Source organism: Sycon ciliatum, chromosome 7, assembly GCF_964019385.1.
Source record: "Sycon ciliatum chromosome 7, ocSycCili1.1, whole genome shotgun sequence".
Classification (NCBI taxonomy): domain Eukaryota; kingdom Metazoa; phylum Porifera; class Calcarea; order Leucosolenida; family Sycettidae; genus Sycon; species Sycon ciliatum.
Genome location: NC_088649.1, coordinates 24,366,437 through 24,386,801, shown reverse-complemented (window position 1 = coordinate 24,386,801; position 20,365 = coordinate 24,366,437). Strand labels below are relative to the sequence as shown.

General features: G+C 47.9%; 1 protein-coding gene across 1 annotated transcript in view; it reads right to left on the bottom strand.

Moving 5' to 3' along the window:
* Positions 1 to 19,776, bottom strand: part of LOC135821211 (uncharacterized) — a 25,069-nt gene extending 5,293 nt beyond the window's left edge. The window contains exon 1 of the mRNA XM_065334277.1: positions 18,980 to 19,776. Coding sequence (XP_065190349.1) covers positions 18,980 to 19,538 — 559 coding nt within the window. The 5' untranslated portion in view covers positions 19,539 to 19,776. The remainder of the gene's footprint in view (positions 1 to 18,979) is intronic.
* Between the last annotated feature and the right edge of the window lie 589 nt (positions 19,777 to 20,365).

Sequence of the window (20,365 nt, the reverse complement as noted above, 5' to 3'; positions counted from 1 at the left end):
AGCACCATCGAGCACAAGGCTAGTTTGTTGAGACTGTGAGTTAGAGTGCAGTGCACGAGGCTTTGCCCTTGCGGCATCCCTGGCACCTGTAGCACACTGGGTACATATAGCTTCTGTGAGTAATCTTTCTTTTTCATTATCTTGCCATGACTGGCTAACGCCCCCTCCTTTGCATTGGCTTCTGCCATTGGACGGTGAAATAAAAATAAACAAAATAATAATACGAACTTACTAGTTGGAACAATCAACTTCAAAAATAATAATAATAATAATAATCTGAATAGACCATACTACTGGGGGCTAGAAGGTCCTTTGACGACCAGCCTGCCCTATACGACACTGCACTCTACCAGTCATTGACCTAGCATGTACAACACCATGGTCATTGAGTACGGATCTTGCATTGAGTACGGATCTTGCATTGAGTACGGATCTTGCATTGAGTACGGATCTTACATTGAGTACGGATCTTACATTGAGTACGGATCTTACATTGAGTACGGATCTTACATTGAGTACGGATCTTACATTGAGTACGGATCTTACGAACTTTCGGAGGTACTTTTCACTGAAGGTTTACTGTAGTAAACAGAACATAATGCACCCCGCCCCGTGAATGAGTAAGAGAACAAGGCATGTGCAATCAGCATGGGCGATCAGGGGATGTACAAACGGCATTGGTGAACAGGGGGGGGTGTAAACAGCATTGGCGAATAGGGGATGTGTGCAAACAGCATTGGTGAACAGGGGGTGTGTAAACAGCATTGGCGAATAGGGGATGTGTGCAAACAGCATTGGTGAACAGGGGGTGTGTAAACAGCATTGGCGAATAGGGGATGTGTGCAAACAGCATTGGTGAACAGGGGTGTGTAAACAGCATTGGCGAATAGAGGATGTGTGCAAACAGCATTGGTGAACAGGGGATGTATAAACAGCATTGGAACAGAGAATGTGCAAAGAGCATGCAGGCCCCGTGGAACATGGCCCCACCAACTATTAATTTTGTCCACCTACACATGTTGCTACTGAGGAGGGCACAGTATTGTGTACCCGCCACATCGTACACATCGTACACATCGTACACATCGTACACATCGTACACACGGTATGAGAGACTATGGTATGGCTGGTGGACCAATGGAAAATTGTTTCACGGTCTCGGCATGGGTGAGCACATTATGTGCAAGTAGCATGGGTGAACAGGGTGGTGTGTGCACACAGCATGAGCAGAGAGAGAGAGGAGATGAGCAAGGGATAAGAGAGCCTCTTGACACTGGCGCCTGACACACTAACACATCAGGCACATCAGGCACACACACTCTCTCTCTCTCTCTAGCTACACGGTACTCATGGCCAACAGCATTGAATACAAATATGTAGTCATTATAATCACATACACTGTACCGAGAGGGTTATGGACCTTACGGACCATATTCATGGCATACAGCCCTGCACTATCACACATTGGTGGTCAACAGCAGATGCAATACAGGCACATGAGCCCCCACCACCATGGCCAGGCCACAGGAATTCCACAAAGGCAGAGTGCCACTTCAGACCGGCAGCAAATTGCTGTCTAGAAGGCACTGAGCGGCAGCTGGACAAACCCCCGGTGGTCGTAAACAGCTGAGGCTGCCTTGGCTGGCCTGGAGCAGCTGCTGGTGAATTTCTCTGACAGAGTTATTGCACAAGCACAAATACCCTAGCACAGTCACTTCATCAGCCTGACATTCCTGCATCCCGCACAGCCCATACGACCTTACACAAATATTCCACAGTGATCTATTGGCAACCTGATTGCTGCTGGCATCCCCTGTGCCAATAGAATTTAATGAGGACACTGTTGCCAGGAGGCCTGGGAAATCTTGCACACCACCACCTGAGTAAGGAGATCCAGCAGCAGACAGGAACCGAACTGCTGGGGCCAAACACATGGAACATGGATGCATGTCCCCATACGGATTGGCCTTTGTGTATGCGTGTGTGCGCAGAAACCCAAAGGCTCAAATGGAAATTTGAGAACACAAATGATCTCCTTGTGGGGTTGTGGATCCCTGAAAGCTAGACATACAAGTTTCAGGCCGGGTACTGTAAAACATGCAATTTTAGGTGCATTAACATTTCGGTGCCAGTGACCTGCCAGGTTTCAGGTGTAATTTAGCATACTCTAGTGCCTTTTAGGTGTAATTTAAATTTAGGTGTCTGGTCTCTCTACCGAAATCGCCCATACAGTTGCACCGAAAATTTTACAGTTTTACAGTCCTTCCTACTTTAGTTCCAACAGATCGTGTTGAAGACCACATGATCATGGGCTCCGGACTGGCGGAAGCAGTTTTCGATTTGTCCGGCCATTATACTGGTCTTTCATACACGTTGTGTATGATATGATGGGCGCACATGACCAGTGCACATGCCATGCCCATCGATGCAGTTCCTACATACTGAGGGAAGACAGAAGAACACAATTTGGCCCAGATGTAGACCAGATATGCAGCGCCACCGTTAGGCGCTGCATCTGTCGCTAGGGTTTACCGGGTGTTAGCAGCCGTCGTGAGTTCCCTTCGGGAACAGACATGATAATTTACTTTTTTAAACTTGTTTAGACCAGACATTGCATGATTCAATCGATCCACCAACACACATCCAGTATAATGAATGTAGATATGCTGCTCCCAGGGACAGTGCACAAGCAGGTCACATGATCTGGCAACCACCACCCGGCCACACTCTAGAACACCAGTGCACCATTGCACATACTATCCACATCCACCACTGCATGGGAGACATCCAGTGAGAAGGGAACCGTTTCACCTACACTGCTACAGTAACCGCACTGTATTACGTATCCGTTTCGAGACAGCTGAAGGGAGGAAGCGCAAGGCAGGGCAAATCCCACCCCATGCAAAAAAGAGTCAGGTTACTTTCTAGAGACATGGCTGGTCCATGAACCTACTTATAGTATTTTTTTTCTACAAAATCCACATATCTCCAGACACTGGGGTGAATGATGGAGTGTGGTGGTGCGTCCCATTGAGCTCCGCCGACCAGAGGTCTCAGTATCAGAGGCTTGATCCCCCCCCCCCCCATGGTTCCTCTGCATAATGTCAGCAGCGCTAGATAAACATCAATCTATCGGTATATACTTTGCGCGAAGAATACACAAGATGATGCGAGTAGTTGTCATTAGCGTGTCTCTGTGCTACGTTGGCTGAGCCATCTTCAGCTGATGGAACTAGTTCGTAACGTACATGTGCTCTCCACCTCAAGCAAGCTCAATCAACTTCATACCCAGAAAGCCAGGCGGTTATCTGATATCCAAGTCTATCCGGCAAGCCAGACTGTCACAGTAGAATCTATCCAACTAACGATACATACATACGTGCCCGAAATGGATATCAAACAGGAAGAGAGTTTACTCGAGGCACTGCATTGGTTGAAGATGCCAATCTCCTAAGCCATTAGGCAATTCTGTATGTCCTAAAGCATGTTGCATGCCTTTCCGAGGAATGTAAATGCTCAGATCAAATGTTTCAATAGCATAATCACAGTACAATTGATATGATGACTTCACTGCTGCATTCTCAGATAAACGGTTTGTGGACGTGTAGTCCAGCCCCGCTTGTGTTCTGCATTCAATTGTGTGTCACTAGTGCATGTACATTGGATAAAGACGGACAGGACAGAGTCATAGGGAGACATTGGGATATGACTGGTTTAGAGGCCAACAACAACACACACACACACACAAACACACATACACACGCACACACACACACACACGCGCGCGCGCGCGAACGCACACACACACATACCTGAGGTAAAACACTGGCTACCACACACAGTGTTGCAGAGGAGGTTAGTGACACAGTTCTATCACCATGAACAAGAACACCACCCACCAGGGTGGAAAAACACGGTGTGGATCCTGTTTTTTATTGACATTTAAAATGTTCATCTCTTGATTCTTTGTGCTGGCCAGTTGTCACAATGCTTCGTTCTCCGAGAAACGGTTTTGAAGACAGTCATGAAAAAGGGTGTTTAAAAAAATCACAGTATCCACGCTGGGAGATCTCATGGTTACTCCTACTATATTGCTAGGTTCAAGATTCCATATACAAGTACATGTACATATACGCACGCACTCACACACTACAATGACCTCTCTCCCATATATGCATGACACACGCACTCATACACAACTTACTGCATGCACCTTTTCCCGCTTCTCGATACAGAGTGCTCTAACTTGCTAACCGTAGTAACATAGGGAATCTAACAGTAACACGAACAACGCAGCAGAATGCTAGTAGGAGTGACTTTCATGCATTGAGTAATAGTATTATGACTCTCCTGCGTACACATTGAGTGATACTCGCTTGCTTGGTTTAGTTCGCTTAAAGGATGCTCTGCTAGCCGTGTCAGTGGCCAACTTGTGGAGCATACCACACTTAAACTTATACTAAAGCAATGTGTAGCCACCAGCCCTCAGAATGTACTGCTGCACATCAGCCCGCAAATAGTCATAATAATATGTGTGTACACACACACACATGACTTGCACTGCCAGCGTTTTATTTATTCATTTTTACAAGATAGCCACACACCATCATGGTGCAAACGCAGGCAAACACACACACACACACACACACACACACACACACACACACACACACAGACGCACACAGACACACATAGCCATGGCAGCCGAAGCAGTGGAAGCACTCGACCAGTGGCCATAGGCATAGCTCAGCAAGTAGAGAGCAAGGTGCGGCAGATTGGTTCAAGCAGCGCACATCTGCCCTGGCCAGGCACGCTGTCTGGCACTGATTCACTGATTACCTCTGAAAGGATTCAAGTGCCGTGTGGAGCCAGCCCAGCACAATCACAGTGCCCCAGCCTTTCAGGCAGGTCTAAATATAGCCCCCGTGGCAGCCACTGCACAAGTGCATTTACACATGTACAAACTCAGATAGTGGTGTCAATGTCACAATCTGAAGTACACCTCCCCGAGTAATTAGTCATTGGAGCTTGTGGCATGTGGTGTGGAAGCATCTGACCTGCCTGGAACAATGAGTAAGCCCTCATGAATACCCCCCCCCCCCCTCTCTCTCTCCAGGAAGCCGATTCCTAGCACAAAGGAAAAACGGAACAGGGGTATGCAGCCAACTGGGGTCTGCTATAATTATTATCCATGTCTGAACTGGAATTCATTAGGCACCACCAAAGTGCAGATAGCAGTGCATCTTCCGTCAAGTAACCATGATCTACAATCCCTAGATGTGCTGGGCATACATGTACATGTACACGCTGGACAAGTACAGTAAAACCGGCTCTAACAGGACACCCTTGTGGGCCTTGGCGTAGCCGAGAATCTATCCTGATAGGACACAGCGCTTTGGTGCCATGATGAAGATTGATTGGTCCCTTCAATACAGGATTCCACTTGGTACTACAGGGTCGGGCAAACACAGATTTTACTCTACATGTAATGATATATTAGTACTCTGATGTATTAGTACTCTGATGTATTAGTACTCTGATGTATTAGTACTCTGATGTATTAGTACTCTGATGTATTAGTACTCTGATGTGTTAGTACTCTGATGTATTAGTACTCTGATGTATTAGTACTCTGATGTATTAGTACTCTGATGTATTAGTACTCTGAGTAGTACTGGCATTCTTGCTTAGTGTGGCCTAAGGGCGATGGGTGGGTGGGTGGGTGGGGGGATGGGGGATGGGCATCTTGCTTACTATTGCAGTACAGTAAAACATGACCTGCGGGGTTCTCCCTTGGTGCAGTGCAAACTGTCCTGATGTGAAAAGATCCCCCCCCCCCCCCCCCCCCCCACAATCCAGGGATGCACGTTTGATCCACAGCACTTTGGTGCATGAACATTTGCCCGGTCAAGACAAGATTCTGTTTGGTACAGCCTTCTGGCAAACACAAGTTTTACATGAATAACGCTGGATATTAAAACCATTTTCTATTGTCGTGATGGTACTTTTATCAGAATTCTACTGTTTATTCACATTGGGAGTGTGCTTGGTGATTGCTCTCTTTAACAAAACACTCACATACATGTACATGCAATGGGACCACAACTCCCCATCATCTTCTGTGCGATCTGAGTACCCTTTATCTGATCTCTCACATGTCTTCACCAGTGCAGAGGCCTGGATGGACGCGGCACTAGACAGCACCTGACTGTCCTGAGCACAGCAGCACACTGCCAAGACTGGCAAGCATGGTCCTCAAAACAGTGCTTTGAATCCAATGGACAGAGAAAAGTATGTTATATCCAGTGTACCTTATACTGAAGTTTGCTATATCCAGTGTACCTTATACTGAAGTTTGCTATATCCAGTGTGCCTTATACTGAAGTTAGTTACACTGTAGTCTTCATACACACAGTACGCATACACTGTACCATGAATTGATGGAGAGCGGCAGAGAGACCGCTAGAGGGGGGGGACATTCCACAGTACTGTAACAGATGGTGGGAATGCTGCACAGCAAAGCATTCACTCAGCCCCCTGCTGGCCCATTTCCTATCCAGCTGGGCAGACATGACAGGAGCACTCAAACGTCAAAGAGGAGACAATTGAGCTCACACATGATTGAGAGAGCCCACTCTACGAGTACTGACACGCAATCACAGAGGAGTGCCCTGCACTGCTAAGAGGCCTCTTGAACAAGTCAACACTGATGATAATACGCTATTATGGCTAGCTCTCCAGACCTGGCATTCTTTCAAGGTCTGCGGGTAGCAGTATAAGGTTTAGTATAAACTGCAAGTGTCGGCGACTTGCTTCAATCGTGCCGCAGCCTACCTAGAACACTGCATTGTCCTACACTATACGCTATAGCCATGATTAGATGGGCTAAACTCCTGGTTATCATCACACTGCCAGGTCTGTACAATGTTAATCTCCTTCTCTAGCTCTTGGCTTCCCTTGTATCAAATGCAAGAGACATACCTACCTATTTCGGACCGAGGTAACTGTCCCGTTTTCTGGGTTGAGCGCATCCACGATTTCATAAGGGGTTTGTGAAAATTGGGTGGTGGCGGGGTAGGGTAGGGAGAGTCTCCTTGTCATAATCCAGGGTACCTTTAGGGTACCACTGAAGGTTCTGAGCTCTCCGTGCTGTGCTGCTGCCCTGTGTACAGATACCTGCTAGTCCAGCTACAATCGTAAGTAAGACTGGGATGGAGAGCCAAGGATTACTACAGTAAATATATAATAAAGAAAAGGACCAAGGAACTACAAGTTACGCTATAATGTTAGAACTGATAGCCAGTTACAAGTAGTTGTAGGACGTCAGTGCTGTCGGTCAGTTTTGTGTATTGTCATGGCATGAGCTGATTGTCAAGTAGCTGGTGGTGTTAGTGGACATTATAGCGTAACTTGTAGTTCCTTGGTCCTTTTCTTGACAATGGTAAGTCATAGGCTTTGCATACGGTGGTTGGGTGAGAGACGGGAGGTTGGCAGGGCAGGCACTTGAGCATGTCATGTCTGAGCTCAAGTGGGCAACACTGATAACACTAACTAAGGCTAGCTCTGTTCGGTGTGGGCCCAAAAATAGAGGATCTATAGTTGCCAATGGCTGTTGCAACCATCTGCTTGATTCTGGGAGCCCCAGCTCTCATAATCCATACCACCATCATTCTGCACGTCACGTCAAACTTCCCGCTAGAGGAGGCTCCCATTGCCAACAAGGGTACCAGCTGAAATCTACTACTGTCCTGCTGTACTAGTAATGCCTAGCCCAAGCAACATAAAACAGTGTTCCAGATAAACACATTTTTCAGTTAAACCTACATCATTAGGTCTTCCAGGCATAGCCAGATCTGTGTGTAACCCCTCGCCCAAGGTTGCAAGTCAAACCTACATCATTACATCTTCTTTTCATAGCCAGATCTGTGTGTAACGCCTCACTCAAGGTTATAAGTCAATTAGGTCTTCCACGCATAGCCAGATCTGTGTGTAACCCCTCACTCAAGGTTATAAGTCAATTAGGTCTTCCACGCATAGCCAGATCTGTGTGTAACCCCTCACCCAAGGTGGTGATTCACGAGGCTGACTGTGAGTTAGTCCGGCCTGTGTCCCTGGCACAGATACTGAGAGAGCACAGGGGACTGTGATCTATAGTACAGTCGTCCCTCTCTAATCCGGCACCTTTTGCAACGGCATTTTCTGCTGGATAAACAAGGGTGCTGGATTAAAAATCCTGCCCTCCGACCCGGCCCACCTATTAACGTACATGTTTGTGTCGTACGTCAAAACGTAGCGATTTTCTGTGTCAATCCAAGCACTTCGTGGAATGCATATCTATAACATACACTTGGGAATACGAGTGCGTAGGATATTCCCAAGTGTATGTTACATGTGTTGTGTATGTTACAATGCTCCCTGACGGTATGCGATGTACAACTGCTGGATTAGAAAATCGAATTGTGTACAGTTTGAGTGATTTGTTGCAGAAAATCGCTGCTGGAGGCGGAATTCAAGTGCCGGATTAAAGCGTAGAAAATGAACTGAAAAAATCCATTTTGCCAGAAAGTGTGCTGGTTTGCAAGGGTGCTGGATAAACAAGTGCCGGATTAGAGAGGGGACAACTGTACAGGAGTGTGCAGGCGAACACACTCGGTGTAAACAGTGCGCTGGCACAGTGGCCACAGTGGCGTGAGGTTGGTAATTTGCAAGGAGCCCAGCTCAAGTGGGCTGCCAAGGGCCACTTTGTAGCAGACAACATAATAAACAGTGACAGAGCAGCATGCAGCAGCAGCAGCAGCTCTCTCACACCTACACCAGCTATACACTACATGTACATCACATGTGTCAGGCACGTACACAGCTGCTGAAGATCACCTAGCCACAGGTATGTCTGCCAACACATGCTCACTTGGTCTCTGGGCAGATGGCCGGCTCATCAACACTAGAAAGACACACTTGATCACCCCTACACACGTATAAACACCAATACACACACGGGCATTCACTCAAATGTACACAACGCACTCCGAGACAAGCAGCTGCAACCAGGTTTCTATCTGCACTGTCCAGTACTACTAGTACTACTGCACTACAATGCAAGCCTTTGGAAATAGCAACCACAAGTACTGTCCAGGTAGACATTTTCGTAGGTCAATAATTTCGTCCAACTCCAACGAAAGGGAGTTCATCCGGTTGTAAATTTCGTCCATGGATCACAAGAGTGTATTGAAAAGCTGGACAAATCGTCATCAGTCCGGCATTTGATTTACTCCAACAGCTCCTTGGACAAAAAAGATGAAATTAAATTCCGAGTTCAAATTAAACTCCAGACGAATATTTTCTGCTTACACAGCACAGTAAAACCTGTCAAGGCACCCACTCTGACAATGTGACCACCTGTCCTATAAGACCACTGCAGCTAGGAACAAAGGGTGTCCTTTCCAGTCAAATTCCCCCTGGATAAGGAGACCACCTGTACACGGAGGCCAGATTTGTCAAGTTCCTTGAGCGGTTGCATTGGACAAGTTTCATGGTAGAGTCAGACCTCGCATAACCACACACATCTGTTTTCAACAAAAATATCCGGATAGGCGACGGAATCGGATAATCGAACACACATACTATATGCATGCATGGCATATGCTGTAAATCCGTAACCAGCGATTTTCTTCCGCATGGCGAGGGATCCGGATAAAAGAGGACCGGATAAGCGAGGTCTGACTGTACATTTATCATTCAGTGCGTGGGTGGGAGGTGGGTGGGAGGTGGGTGGGGTGATATCTAAAATCAACTGGAACTGTACCCGTGCATGCATCCGATTTGCGTCGTCCAGGATAGCAAACTGCATTCATCTCGGAATGCAGGTCAGAGTACGAAACGAGTGATGTTCCTTTCCTGGACGATTTTGCGACAACCCCCTTAGCTCTGATTGATTGTTTAGACGTAGCTTAGCCTACGGAGGAAACCATCTACCTACTGGCAACCTCACTACACTGGTATCAAGCCAAATCAATAATGGACTCGGACGGAGAGCCAGGGATAAATTTATAGAAAAGAAAAGGACCAAGTAACTGGTGCTGTTAGTGGACATTATAGCGTAACTTGTAGTTCCTTAGTCCTATTCTTTTCTACAAATCAATAGTATTCACATCCATATTTCGTACAGACTTTTCTTGAGTGAGATGATCAAGTACTTAGTTGTATGTCAGAGCTGTTCCATCGTGTGACCTATCAATTTCAGCAGGTCTTCAGTTCTGTCACAGGATTACGATAGCTAATTCACACCACACGGGAAAGGCTTGATGCTTGAGCAGCACGCACAATACACAAATACCTAGTGGCACCAACAGACACTGGACATGATTGAGCTAAAACAAGCACCACACCCCTCCCTCCACACACACACACACACACACACACACACACACACACAAACACACACACACACACACACACACACACACACACACACACACACTTGTACTTGTACTTACTTGTTGCTCACTGCCAAAACTGGTCACGTGGGTCTCCCCGGGAGAGGGGAGAGAGACTCAAAAGGAATCTTGGAAAGATGACTCAATTGGCTATTGAACCACCCAACGGCCGACACCCCCTGAAATCCCCAAAACTCTGGGTGGACTTGAAAATGATCCCACTTATGGGCTCACCACACCTCAGTAAGTGGGTGAGGACAAGGTGCAGAAAAAGGATTGACGGCATCAGGGTATCCGTCCTGGGATCCAACTGCAGTTACCCCTGCACACACACACACACACACACACACACACACACTGACATAGACAGTAGTAGCAGCAGCAGCAACAGGCTCAGGTACTGAACATCTGCAAGCACTTGCCACTTCTTCTGCTGGCCTCTGGCAGGCCAAATAAACACAGAAGCAGGGCAGGTTGAGCTAGCAGACACAAGCAATTCGCCCATTTCCAAGAGAAGAGTGTCACTTCTCTAGCTGATACTGTGCAGAAATAGCCTGCAGGCACAGCTCATTTACATCAGACTGTCTGCTGCCAGAAACACTGAAATGCTATGAGAGAAGTGGCGCTCACAGGGATTTTTAATTTATTTATTTTTACTATATGCACATACCCAACTCATAAAATAGTAATGAAAAGACAATGATGCTGAGACTAGGACAAGGACCATACTGATCACACAGCAACCAGATCTACTGTTGGGTTTGCTGTCACTACCAGGATCGGCAGAACCTGTCTGGCTGGTCGGGCCATGGCCTGGCTCACTCTTGGACCATCAACGCCTGTTTACTGCTGAGCAGGTCATGTGTACCAGCGTGATCATACATAACGTATGGTATATAGGGTATGGCCGGACCAGGCAAAAACCACGTCCGCTGATGTACAGAGAGCTCATTACGCTCACACACACATGACCTGACACATTGAACTACCAAACTCTCTTGTGCTGAACTCATCAGAAAGGACATACACATGAAATGAAGCCCACTAGCCCCTACCTAAAGAGGAGTGTGACACTCCAGGGCAGGTGTTCGTCCAACCAGGTGTTCGTCACGAACACCAGAACAAGAGCACACCAGGAATACATGTCCCAGCAGCTGTCCAAACACCTATCAAGACCGGACATCTCCTGTTGAGCCAGGCAGCAGGAAATCAACCCAACTGTCCAAACTCCTAGCACCAGATGGCAGATCAGTTGTGGAAGGACTTCCCACTTTCACACAACCAACTTGGGCTGTGATGACACGTGGCATGTATTTTGGTGACTCTATGCATATCAGAGCCAGGTTTGACACAGCACATAATTATAGAATCAAATAAGGATACTCCCTGCTGTGGGATTCCGCCATGTTTGAATTATGGCTACACTATGTTTGACTTTCATGGATGGTTGATCTGTACGGTGCAAGTGCACTGCCCGCAAAACAAGACATTCTCTTCTCTCACCCACTTCACGCTTCACAGACAGCTTCCGCAGTCAGTATGCTTTGGATTTAAAATGACTCTCTTTCTCCTTTTCTCTCTCTCTCTCTCTCTCTCTCTCTCTCTCTCTCTCTCCTTTTCTCTCTCTCTCTCTGTCTCTCTCTCTGTCTCTCTGTCTCTCTGTCTCTCTCTCTCCGTCTCTCTCTCTCTCTCTCTCTCTCTCTCTCTCTCTCTCTCTCTCTCTCTCTCTCTCTCTCTCTCTCTCTCTCTCACACACTCTCTCTCTCTCTCTCTCTCTCTCTCTCTCTCTCTCTCTCTCTCTCTCTCTCTCTCTCTCTCTCTCTCTCTCTCTCTCTCTCTCTCTCTCTCTTTCTCTGTCCCTCTCTTAGTGATAGCAAGTGTACTGTATAAGCAGAAATATTCGTCTGGAATTTAATTTCGTCGCTTTCGTCCAAGGAGCTTTTGGACTAAATTAAATTCCGGACTGCTGTCGATTTGTCCACCTTTTCAATACACTCTTTTGGTCCATGGACGAAATTTTCAACCGGAACAACTCCCTTTCCTTGGAGATGGACGAAATAATTATTGACCAACGAAATGTTCTGCCTGTACAGTGTAGGCATAGACCTGCACAGGCACACCGACTCTTTCTCTCCCTCCGCCGCACACTTGACTTCTGCTCGCCGTACCAGAAACGGGAGGTCAAAGATGGTGTATACAGCTACGTGAAAAGGAGACGGGCGCATTTCACACGTCGAGACTAGCCGCCTAGCATATAGAATCCAAGGTGGGAGCAGCGGACACACGGTGGTCAATTGCATGATCATCCTTTTGGAGCATAGCATCTGTTCGCCGGGAGCTGGTGCTTGGAGGACCACCGAAACAAGGCCGATTCGCCGCCTGCAGCGCAAGTGCATAAATTTGCTACCACCTGTAGAATGTGCCTCCCCATATTGACACCTTCTGTACAGGATTTGGACACGGGTTTGAATTGTAAGCTGCACTGCTGGCAGAACGGTGATTGCCTAGGTACTAGACTGCCGGCCGCAGTGAACATCTGTCACTATTCGCCTATCAACCCGTCACACGAATACACGGACATACTGAGAACAGACATGCATTCACGCACGGCCACACATACATAACATCATACAGTGGAACGTGCGGAATACCAGAACCCCATAGTCTACACACGATGAAATGTAATAATACGCTGGTTGGTGGGCACAGGGGGATCCAATCCCCTAGCCAAAATATCCTATTTGACCTTGTTTGAAAATGAATGTTCGGATGGTTGCAGCTGGTATGATTTGGCTTGGTTTTTTATGTACGAAAAGATGCAAATCTGGCCAGGAAGAAATAAACCGGTTGGATCTGCGATGTGTGCTTATGTTCATCAATGAAGAGTTCGCAACAGCTTTGTCAAATAGAATCAGTGGTAAGATCGAGCATGACTCGATCGTTCATCGAAGCCTGTTCCAAGGCGTTCAGCACTGCGTCCGTACGCACATGGCTAACACCCAACACCATCATACAGTCACGCAGTGATCTTGCACAGCAGCTGTTGCAACACCACCAGCACCGTGCACCCAATTCCAGGGCTGCCACTTGTTCCGATTATTTCGGAAACACTCGGGTTGTTTTTGGATGTCATTCCAACTAGCTGACCGAAAATCTGCTTCACTGTCTTACCTCGATTGAAACTTGTTCACAAAAGTGCCTGATCTGCTGTTTGGCGCTCGTGAAATATGAAAAAAATGTTTGGGCTTCTAAATGGGATGCTGTCTCCCTTTTTATCCTCCCTCGCCCCCCGACGGGGGTATCCTCCCTTGCCCCTGGACGGAGGTGGACCCATACCAGGTGCATAGCACCGCCGATGGAGGTGGTCCGGCTGGAGGGGGGATGGGGGGGGGGGGGGGGGGAGGGGGTCCGGAGGTGTCCCGTGGGGAAAGTACGAAATTAGGGTGCAAAATCCTGCATCCTGGGCACTTCTGGGTGAAAACGTGGTGCGGTCGGTCGGCCGGTTGCTACGCTCCTGATGCAGGTTTCTACTCAAAGAAAGGTAGCAGCCCTGCAGTCCTGACACCCTAGCAGCCCTGCAGTCCTGACACCCTAGCAGCAGCAGCAGCATTATGCCCAATGCTGACAGGTTACTTGACCTGTCTAAGCAAACTGGTTACCAGTACCAACGAGAGGTTTTTTTTACTTTAGTAACAGCGAGATTATGTCTACCATAAAGCTACATAGATCAAGTGTCCTTGCACTGCTTTGATTTGGCAACCACCCACTGTGCTCTAAACTGCACCTGTATTTCCACCGCCAAGATAATCAAGTCCAAACAAACATTTACGGAAACAAAACACAAATTTCAAACTCACAAAATGTAAAATTTCCTAGACACGCGGTGGTCATTTTCTTAAAGCTATGAAAAACTATTCGCAAAATTGAACTCGGATAATGAGCCAATATTAAATGTAAAATAGAAGAAGAAAACACATCTCTTTGGTCCTACCCAACCTTGAACTTTCCAAGTTGGCAGGCTGTTGGTTTGCGCACTGGAGATGTGTTAACATGTAGGTCTTAGCTCGCTGAATGCCTCAGTAGCCTGTCAGTTTTGTGCCCCGTTATCGCACATACTGACCGCTATCTGGTTACATTCGTAGATAGTTGCTTCATATCTCATTTCCATGTGTTTTCTTCTTCCAAAACCTATTTGCGCACTCATTACTCCGACATACAAGGCAAGGTAGCTTTTGTCTACCTTGCCTTGTATGTCGGAGTAAGCAGTGCGCAAATAATCTTATTCTTAACTTTATCTTAAGTACTTCCTCCGTTAAGCAAAACTTCGTTGCGTTTTTAGTGTTCTTGTCATGGTATCTCTTTCGGCATTAGACATACATGTCAGTGATCTATCCCCTACATAGAGTAGCTGAGTTGTCGTCCATTGTTTTGACAGGCTTTTGAACCTCCGAAAAGTGTGGAGTGCATTGAAAAAATCGGCGAAGCAGAACCGTTTCTCGACAGGATGTCTCCAGAACACAACCCCAGGCGCGCGCGCATGACACCAAAGTGCGAAAATGAGAAACAGTTTGAACGACCGCTTGGCTCGAAGAAGTGTCCAGGAGCCGGCCAGCACTCAGGCACTGCTGTACTAGCACGGGTCGATGGTGCGCATCCGCACACAGCCAAACTCAATGCACTTGTGTTTGCAGCGCAGGGGAAATCAAAAGCGTTCGACATTCAGGTTGTCGTTCAGTCGGCGCAAAATCCTGATCTCAACGTCGTCGACTTGGCGTTCTTCCACAGCCTGTAGACAGACGTGTCACTCGTGGCGAAGGAAACCGGAAAGGAGCTTCTGCAGGTGTGGAAACGTGCTGGCACGACACACCGCTGCGAAAATGGCGAGCGTTTGGTTGGGTCTGTATGGCTCCTTCCATGGCGGTCCGGAGAGTGGCCACAACTATCAGCGCCACCGTGGAGGTCGTCAAGGTCACAGTTCGAGCGAAGAACTTGGCGATCTCCACGATCAAAATAATCGTGTCTTGGAAACTTGTAAAGGCTGCGGAACAAAAGCTGGCAGCGCTGGCGGCGACAGTCAGCGAGGATGCAGACTCGATGTCATCAGGGAGTGAGCCGTCATCAGATTCAGACGAAGAGTGAAGCTGGACTGCTTCGAAACGAGCTGTGTGACATCTGTAAATAAATATCTTTCACATGCTGCCTTGTTTTCCACTTTGCAAAGCGTGTTCGTAGCCATAGAATGATTTGGACTGAACTGTTAAAACGCAACGAAGTTTTGCTTAACGGAGGAAGTATGTATACAGGATTTGCACTCTGGCAAAATATTCGGCGGCGAAATGAAGATATGTTAGCAGCACGGTGCGTCCTGTTTAACTGCTATCACCACAATTCGCAGGAGGCATCTTTTCTGCACTCACTCAACAACAGTAAACTCCTCTAGCAGGCAGGGCGGGGAAGCGGCAAGGGGTCATTCATAACTCCGGGCATTCCCGAAGCAGTCTAGATGTTCTGTAAGCCAGGCTAGGCATTCTGGTGTCCAAGTAAACACAGATAATTCCAAAACCGGTCCGACCAACATATGCCAATAGCCCTCTGAAGACGTTTGCAAGTCAACATCAAGCCAATCATTGCCTCATGGCCAGTTTTGGTTGATTACTAACCCCATAGTATTCAACCGAGGATAGCTGCTGCTACAGTCTCCTGCCCGGTTCGCCTCAAACCTCCAGGTCCCTTGCCTAAGACAGCACTGGACAGCACTGGCAGTGTGAGTGCGCTCACGAGACCCTTAGACCCTGAACTCTTGACTGGGTGACAACTGACCATCTGGATAAGTTCATCTGTCATGGGACTAGAGCACACTGACATACCCCTGACAGGCCGATGACAAGCTCCGTCTAGCGAAGGCTGCCAGCAGAGGCTGCTACGTGGGGAACATTGGAACCAACTGCTCTTATCATAGGTGAACACGCTGTGCTAGGCGGCCATTAGGACACACACAAGGATGCGCATGTGTTGCTGGTTCCCACCCCTCTATCTACTAGACACTTTCTTCACTGCCACCGGATTGGCTTCATTTGTCATACCGAGTGCCATGGATCCTAAACAGTATTATTTTATCCAGTGATGAAAGACAACCAACAAAATGTGTGTGTGTGTGTGTGTGTGTGTGTGTGTGTGTGTGTGTGTGTGTGTGTGTGTGTGTGTGTGTGTGTGTGTGTGTGTGTGAGAGAGAGAGAGAGAGAGAGAGAGAGAGAGAGAGAGAGAGAGAGAGAGAGAGAGAGAGAGAGAGAGAGAGAGAGAGAGAGAGAGAGAGAGAGAGAGAGAGAGAGAGAGAGAGAGAGAGAGAGAGAGAGAGAGAGAGAGAGAGAGAGAGAGAGAGAGAGAGAGAGAGAGAGAGAGAGAGAGACACACACACACACACACACACACACACACACACACACACACACACACACAGAAAGAGACAGAGAAGAAGATTGGAGCAGTGGGCACACAGGAATAAGAAGGTGAAAACTTGAAGAGAGCCTAAGCACAGTGGTGCCTTCTGGTTTGTTTCGGAGTGCTCACATTCCCACCCCACTCAGAACGAAAAGCCGTTAAAGGGGAAGTATACCCTAAAATCAAATTTTCACCAGTTGTAGTCTTCGGGGTGCTGAGTCGAATGGTCTTGGTCCGAGGAAGCTGCGACGCTCCCTTCCTACTTGAATCCCAATCGAACTCGCGCACTTCCACCGAAACTGGGTGACTGCGCCCTACTAGATGGGGATTTGTATGCAAAATGTCACTAAAAGCGCCATTTCGTTCTTATAAAAGCACGGATGACCGCGATTGGCCCATATGTTGTAGTCTTTTGGACGCTGAGTCGACTGGTTTTGGTCCGAAAAGGCTGCGATGCAGCGTTCCTCCTTTATTCCCAATCGAACATGGTTGAACAAGCGGTCACGTGCTCCTGGGTGCCCAAATCACCTGGTCACCGCGCCAGCAGGCGACAACTTTCACACCAAGGTTCAACTCGAGTTCAACTCGAGTGACAGGACTGCACCCAAAAAAGGTCAAACAGGCTAGTAAGTTGTACCCTGCAGGCACGGTGACCAGGTGACTGGTGTACGCAGGAGCACGTGACCGCTTGTTCAACCATGTTCGATTGGGAATAAAGGAGGAGCGCTGCATCGCAGCCTTTTCGGACCAAAACTAGTCGACTCAGCGTCCAAAAGACTACAACATATGGGCCAATCGCGGTCATCCGTGCTTTTATAAGAACGAAATGGCGCTTTTAGTGGCATTTTGCATACAAATCCCCATCTAGTAGGGCGCAGTCACCCAGTTTCGGTGGAAGTGCGCGAGTTCGATTGGGATTCAAGTAGGAAAGGAGCGTCGCAGCTTCCTCGGACCAAGACCATTCGACTCAGCACCCCGAAGACTACAACTGGTGAAAATTTGATTTTAGGGTATACTTCCCCTTTAAGGAATAAGAAGAGATCTACAACGAGAGTATAATTGTGGTGGACAGTTACTCTATACAACGTTTCTGTTTGTTCTTCACCTGTTTTCCAATAGTAAAAAAAACCTAAAAAACTTGTATCCATATGTTTCTTTTCTTTGTAAACCTGTAGGCTGCTAAGGACAAATTCCAAGACTGTCCATTCAGGCGTTGCATTTCTGCCCTCCCCCCCCCCCCCCCCTCCCACACACAAAAACTACCAAAAGGAACCAGGTTGCTGCTAAATGGACAACGAGGTGGCATTGTGGAGGTCTGGTATGGACTGTGTGGACAGCAGCTCCCTGGTGTGCGGGGACAAGAACTGGAGAGGTCCTAACGAGAATGGATTGCGTGCTACAACGTGTGTACAGGGGAAGCCCAGCTGTGAATGCCAATTGGGATCACTCAGCAATCTAGATGACAGCGCCTGGAGTCCGGACACGAAATTTGCACAATTCATACAAATCTGGAGAAGGGCCTTTTACGTACTCTGAATGAAGGCTGTTATTACAGCTGGCACTAGCCACGCCAGACTATGGATTAGCAACATGGCCTATTTCAGGGACAAGCAGAGATTTCACGCACCAACTGCAGCCCTCTAGCTCCATCCTGGAGAACGACAAAATCAGCACACCTGCCGTCCTGTGTCAGCTGTGGCCTCACCAACAGCCACGCCAAGTTCTTAGTATTGCAATACGGGTGGACTCATTTCATTGTTTTTTTTGCTATGAAACAAACAGACCAGGGACGCGAAACGAAACAAGGGCACCATCTGCCACCATGCTCCGTGGCAGATGCCTGATTGTCGTAGTACACGCCACACGAGTTCCGCTTTTGTATTCGGACACCACAAAATCTATTCACGCTCAATCTCGTACAGTTTTCTCTTCGGCCAGCTTCTCTTCCGACTGTTTTGACAGGCGCACGAGAAAAAAACAACTTTTGCACGATCTCAACAGTATTATGGAAACTGGAGAAGGAGACCAACGGTAACTGCATCATAGCAAGCCATTACAAACAAACCGACAATTTAGATTATAATTTATTTTGTTGACCATTCCCTTACCGTCATCTGCCATCACATTGTCGTTCACCTCATCTCGGCACACCATGGCTGCCGTTTCTTCGTCGTACATGCCGTCATCCCGCAGTAGGCACTCTTCCAGGAAGGCGATGTAGCGACTTGCCCTTTTCAGCGTACTCCTCTGCGACAGCTCCTCAAAGTCCAGGCACGGCAAGACCTTCCGCAGGAGGTGGAATTCTTTGGTGATGCGACGCCAGCGCACCCGCTCCTTCAAGTTCCGCTCATCTCGAGTCGGGTCGCGCAGGAGTCTTGCACTGCTTGGAACGGCTGGTAGACCGGTGACCTCCGTTGCACCAGCAGCCGTATTACTATCATAAGATGCCTGCTGAGAACCTGATGACCCTGGGCTGGATTGGAACGGTGACCTTGGATATCTCGCTACATCCGTCGACGATGCGGAATGGAGGGTAGTTTCGGCTACGGTCCGTACCGTCTCTGAAGCACCGATTCCGCTGCTTCGGTGATGTCGGCTGGCCGGAATGCGTGATGCACTGTCGACGACGCACACCGGCGTTGACTGCGCTGTTGTTGCTGGCCGCATGACCAGCACCGTGCATGACTTTGAGTCTGACTCTGCTGCTGTGCTGAAATCCGTACAGACTGCAGGAGCGTCGTGCGGGCAGCCAGCGGTCTCCGTACCTTCTCCGGCAAAGCTGAATGAAAATATCTTCCTCCCTCCGAGCTCGTAAGTCAGTCCTAATCTTGATCCACACTATTCTTCTCATTCGAGGCAAACAGAATCTAAGACTACCATTGCCAGGAGAGCAACGAAACCTCTACAAAATACGAAGACCATGATGCCTGAAATGAGTCTATGTCGGCTGGCTTCAGCTACACTACAGCCTACAGACAGGCCCTACTCTTGAAAGTGCACAATCATGTCTGTTGTTTGTCTTGTACTAAGTACAGTGTAGATCTACATGACTTGTATACACTACGCAGACTGCAGTAGGTAGGTGCACTGTCTTGTACATGTACATGTACATGTACTTGTAGTGCATGTCTTATGCATGACGTGACTACATGATTGTATACAGTCTTGATGGAGCACAGATATCCGCACTCACTCACCACTTCAACACTAGCACTGCTCACTGCACTCAGTGCACTGGGCATGGGCCTCAGTCGAACTGTACCAGCTGGAACCATGAATCATTGAATGGCATGATAACTGCGATAAAAAAAGTACACAACGACATGTGCATGGCAAGTGCTGCGGCAGCCCAGCGTAGATCTACTACACTGTGTCATGTACTACCGTACTAGTATCAGGACACTACACAGGCTAGGCCGGCATGGGGGTGACTACATGACTACATCACAACAAAGGGGATTTTATTTACGCAGAACTGACATCCAAGAGCAAGC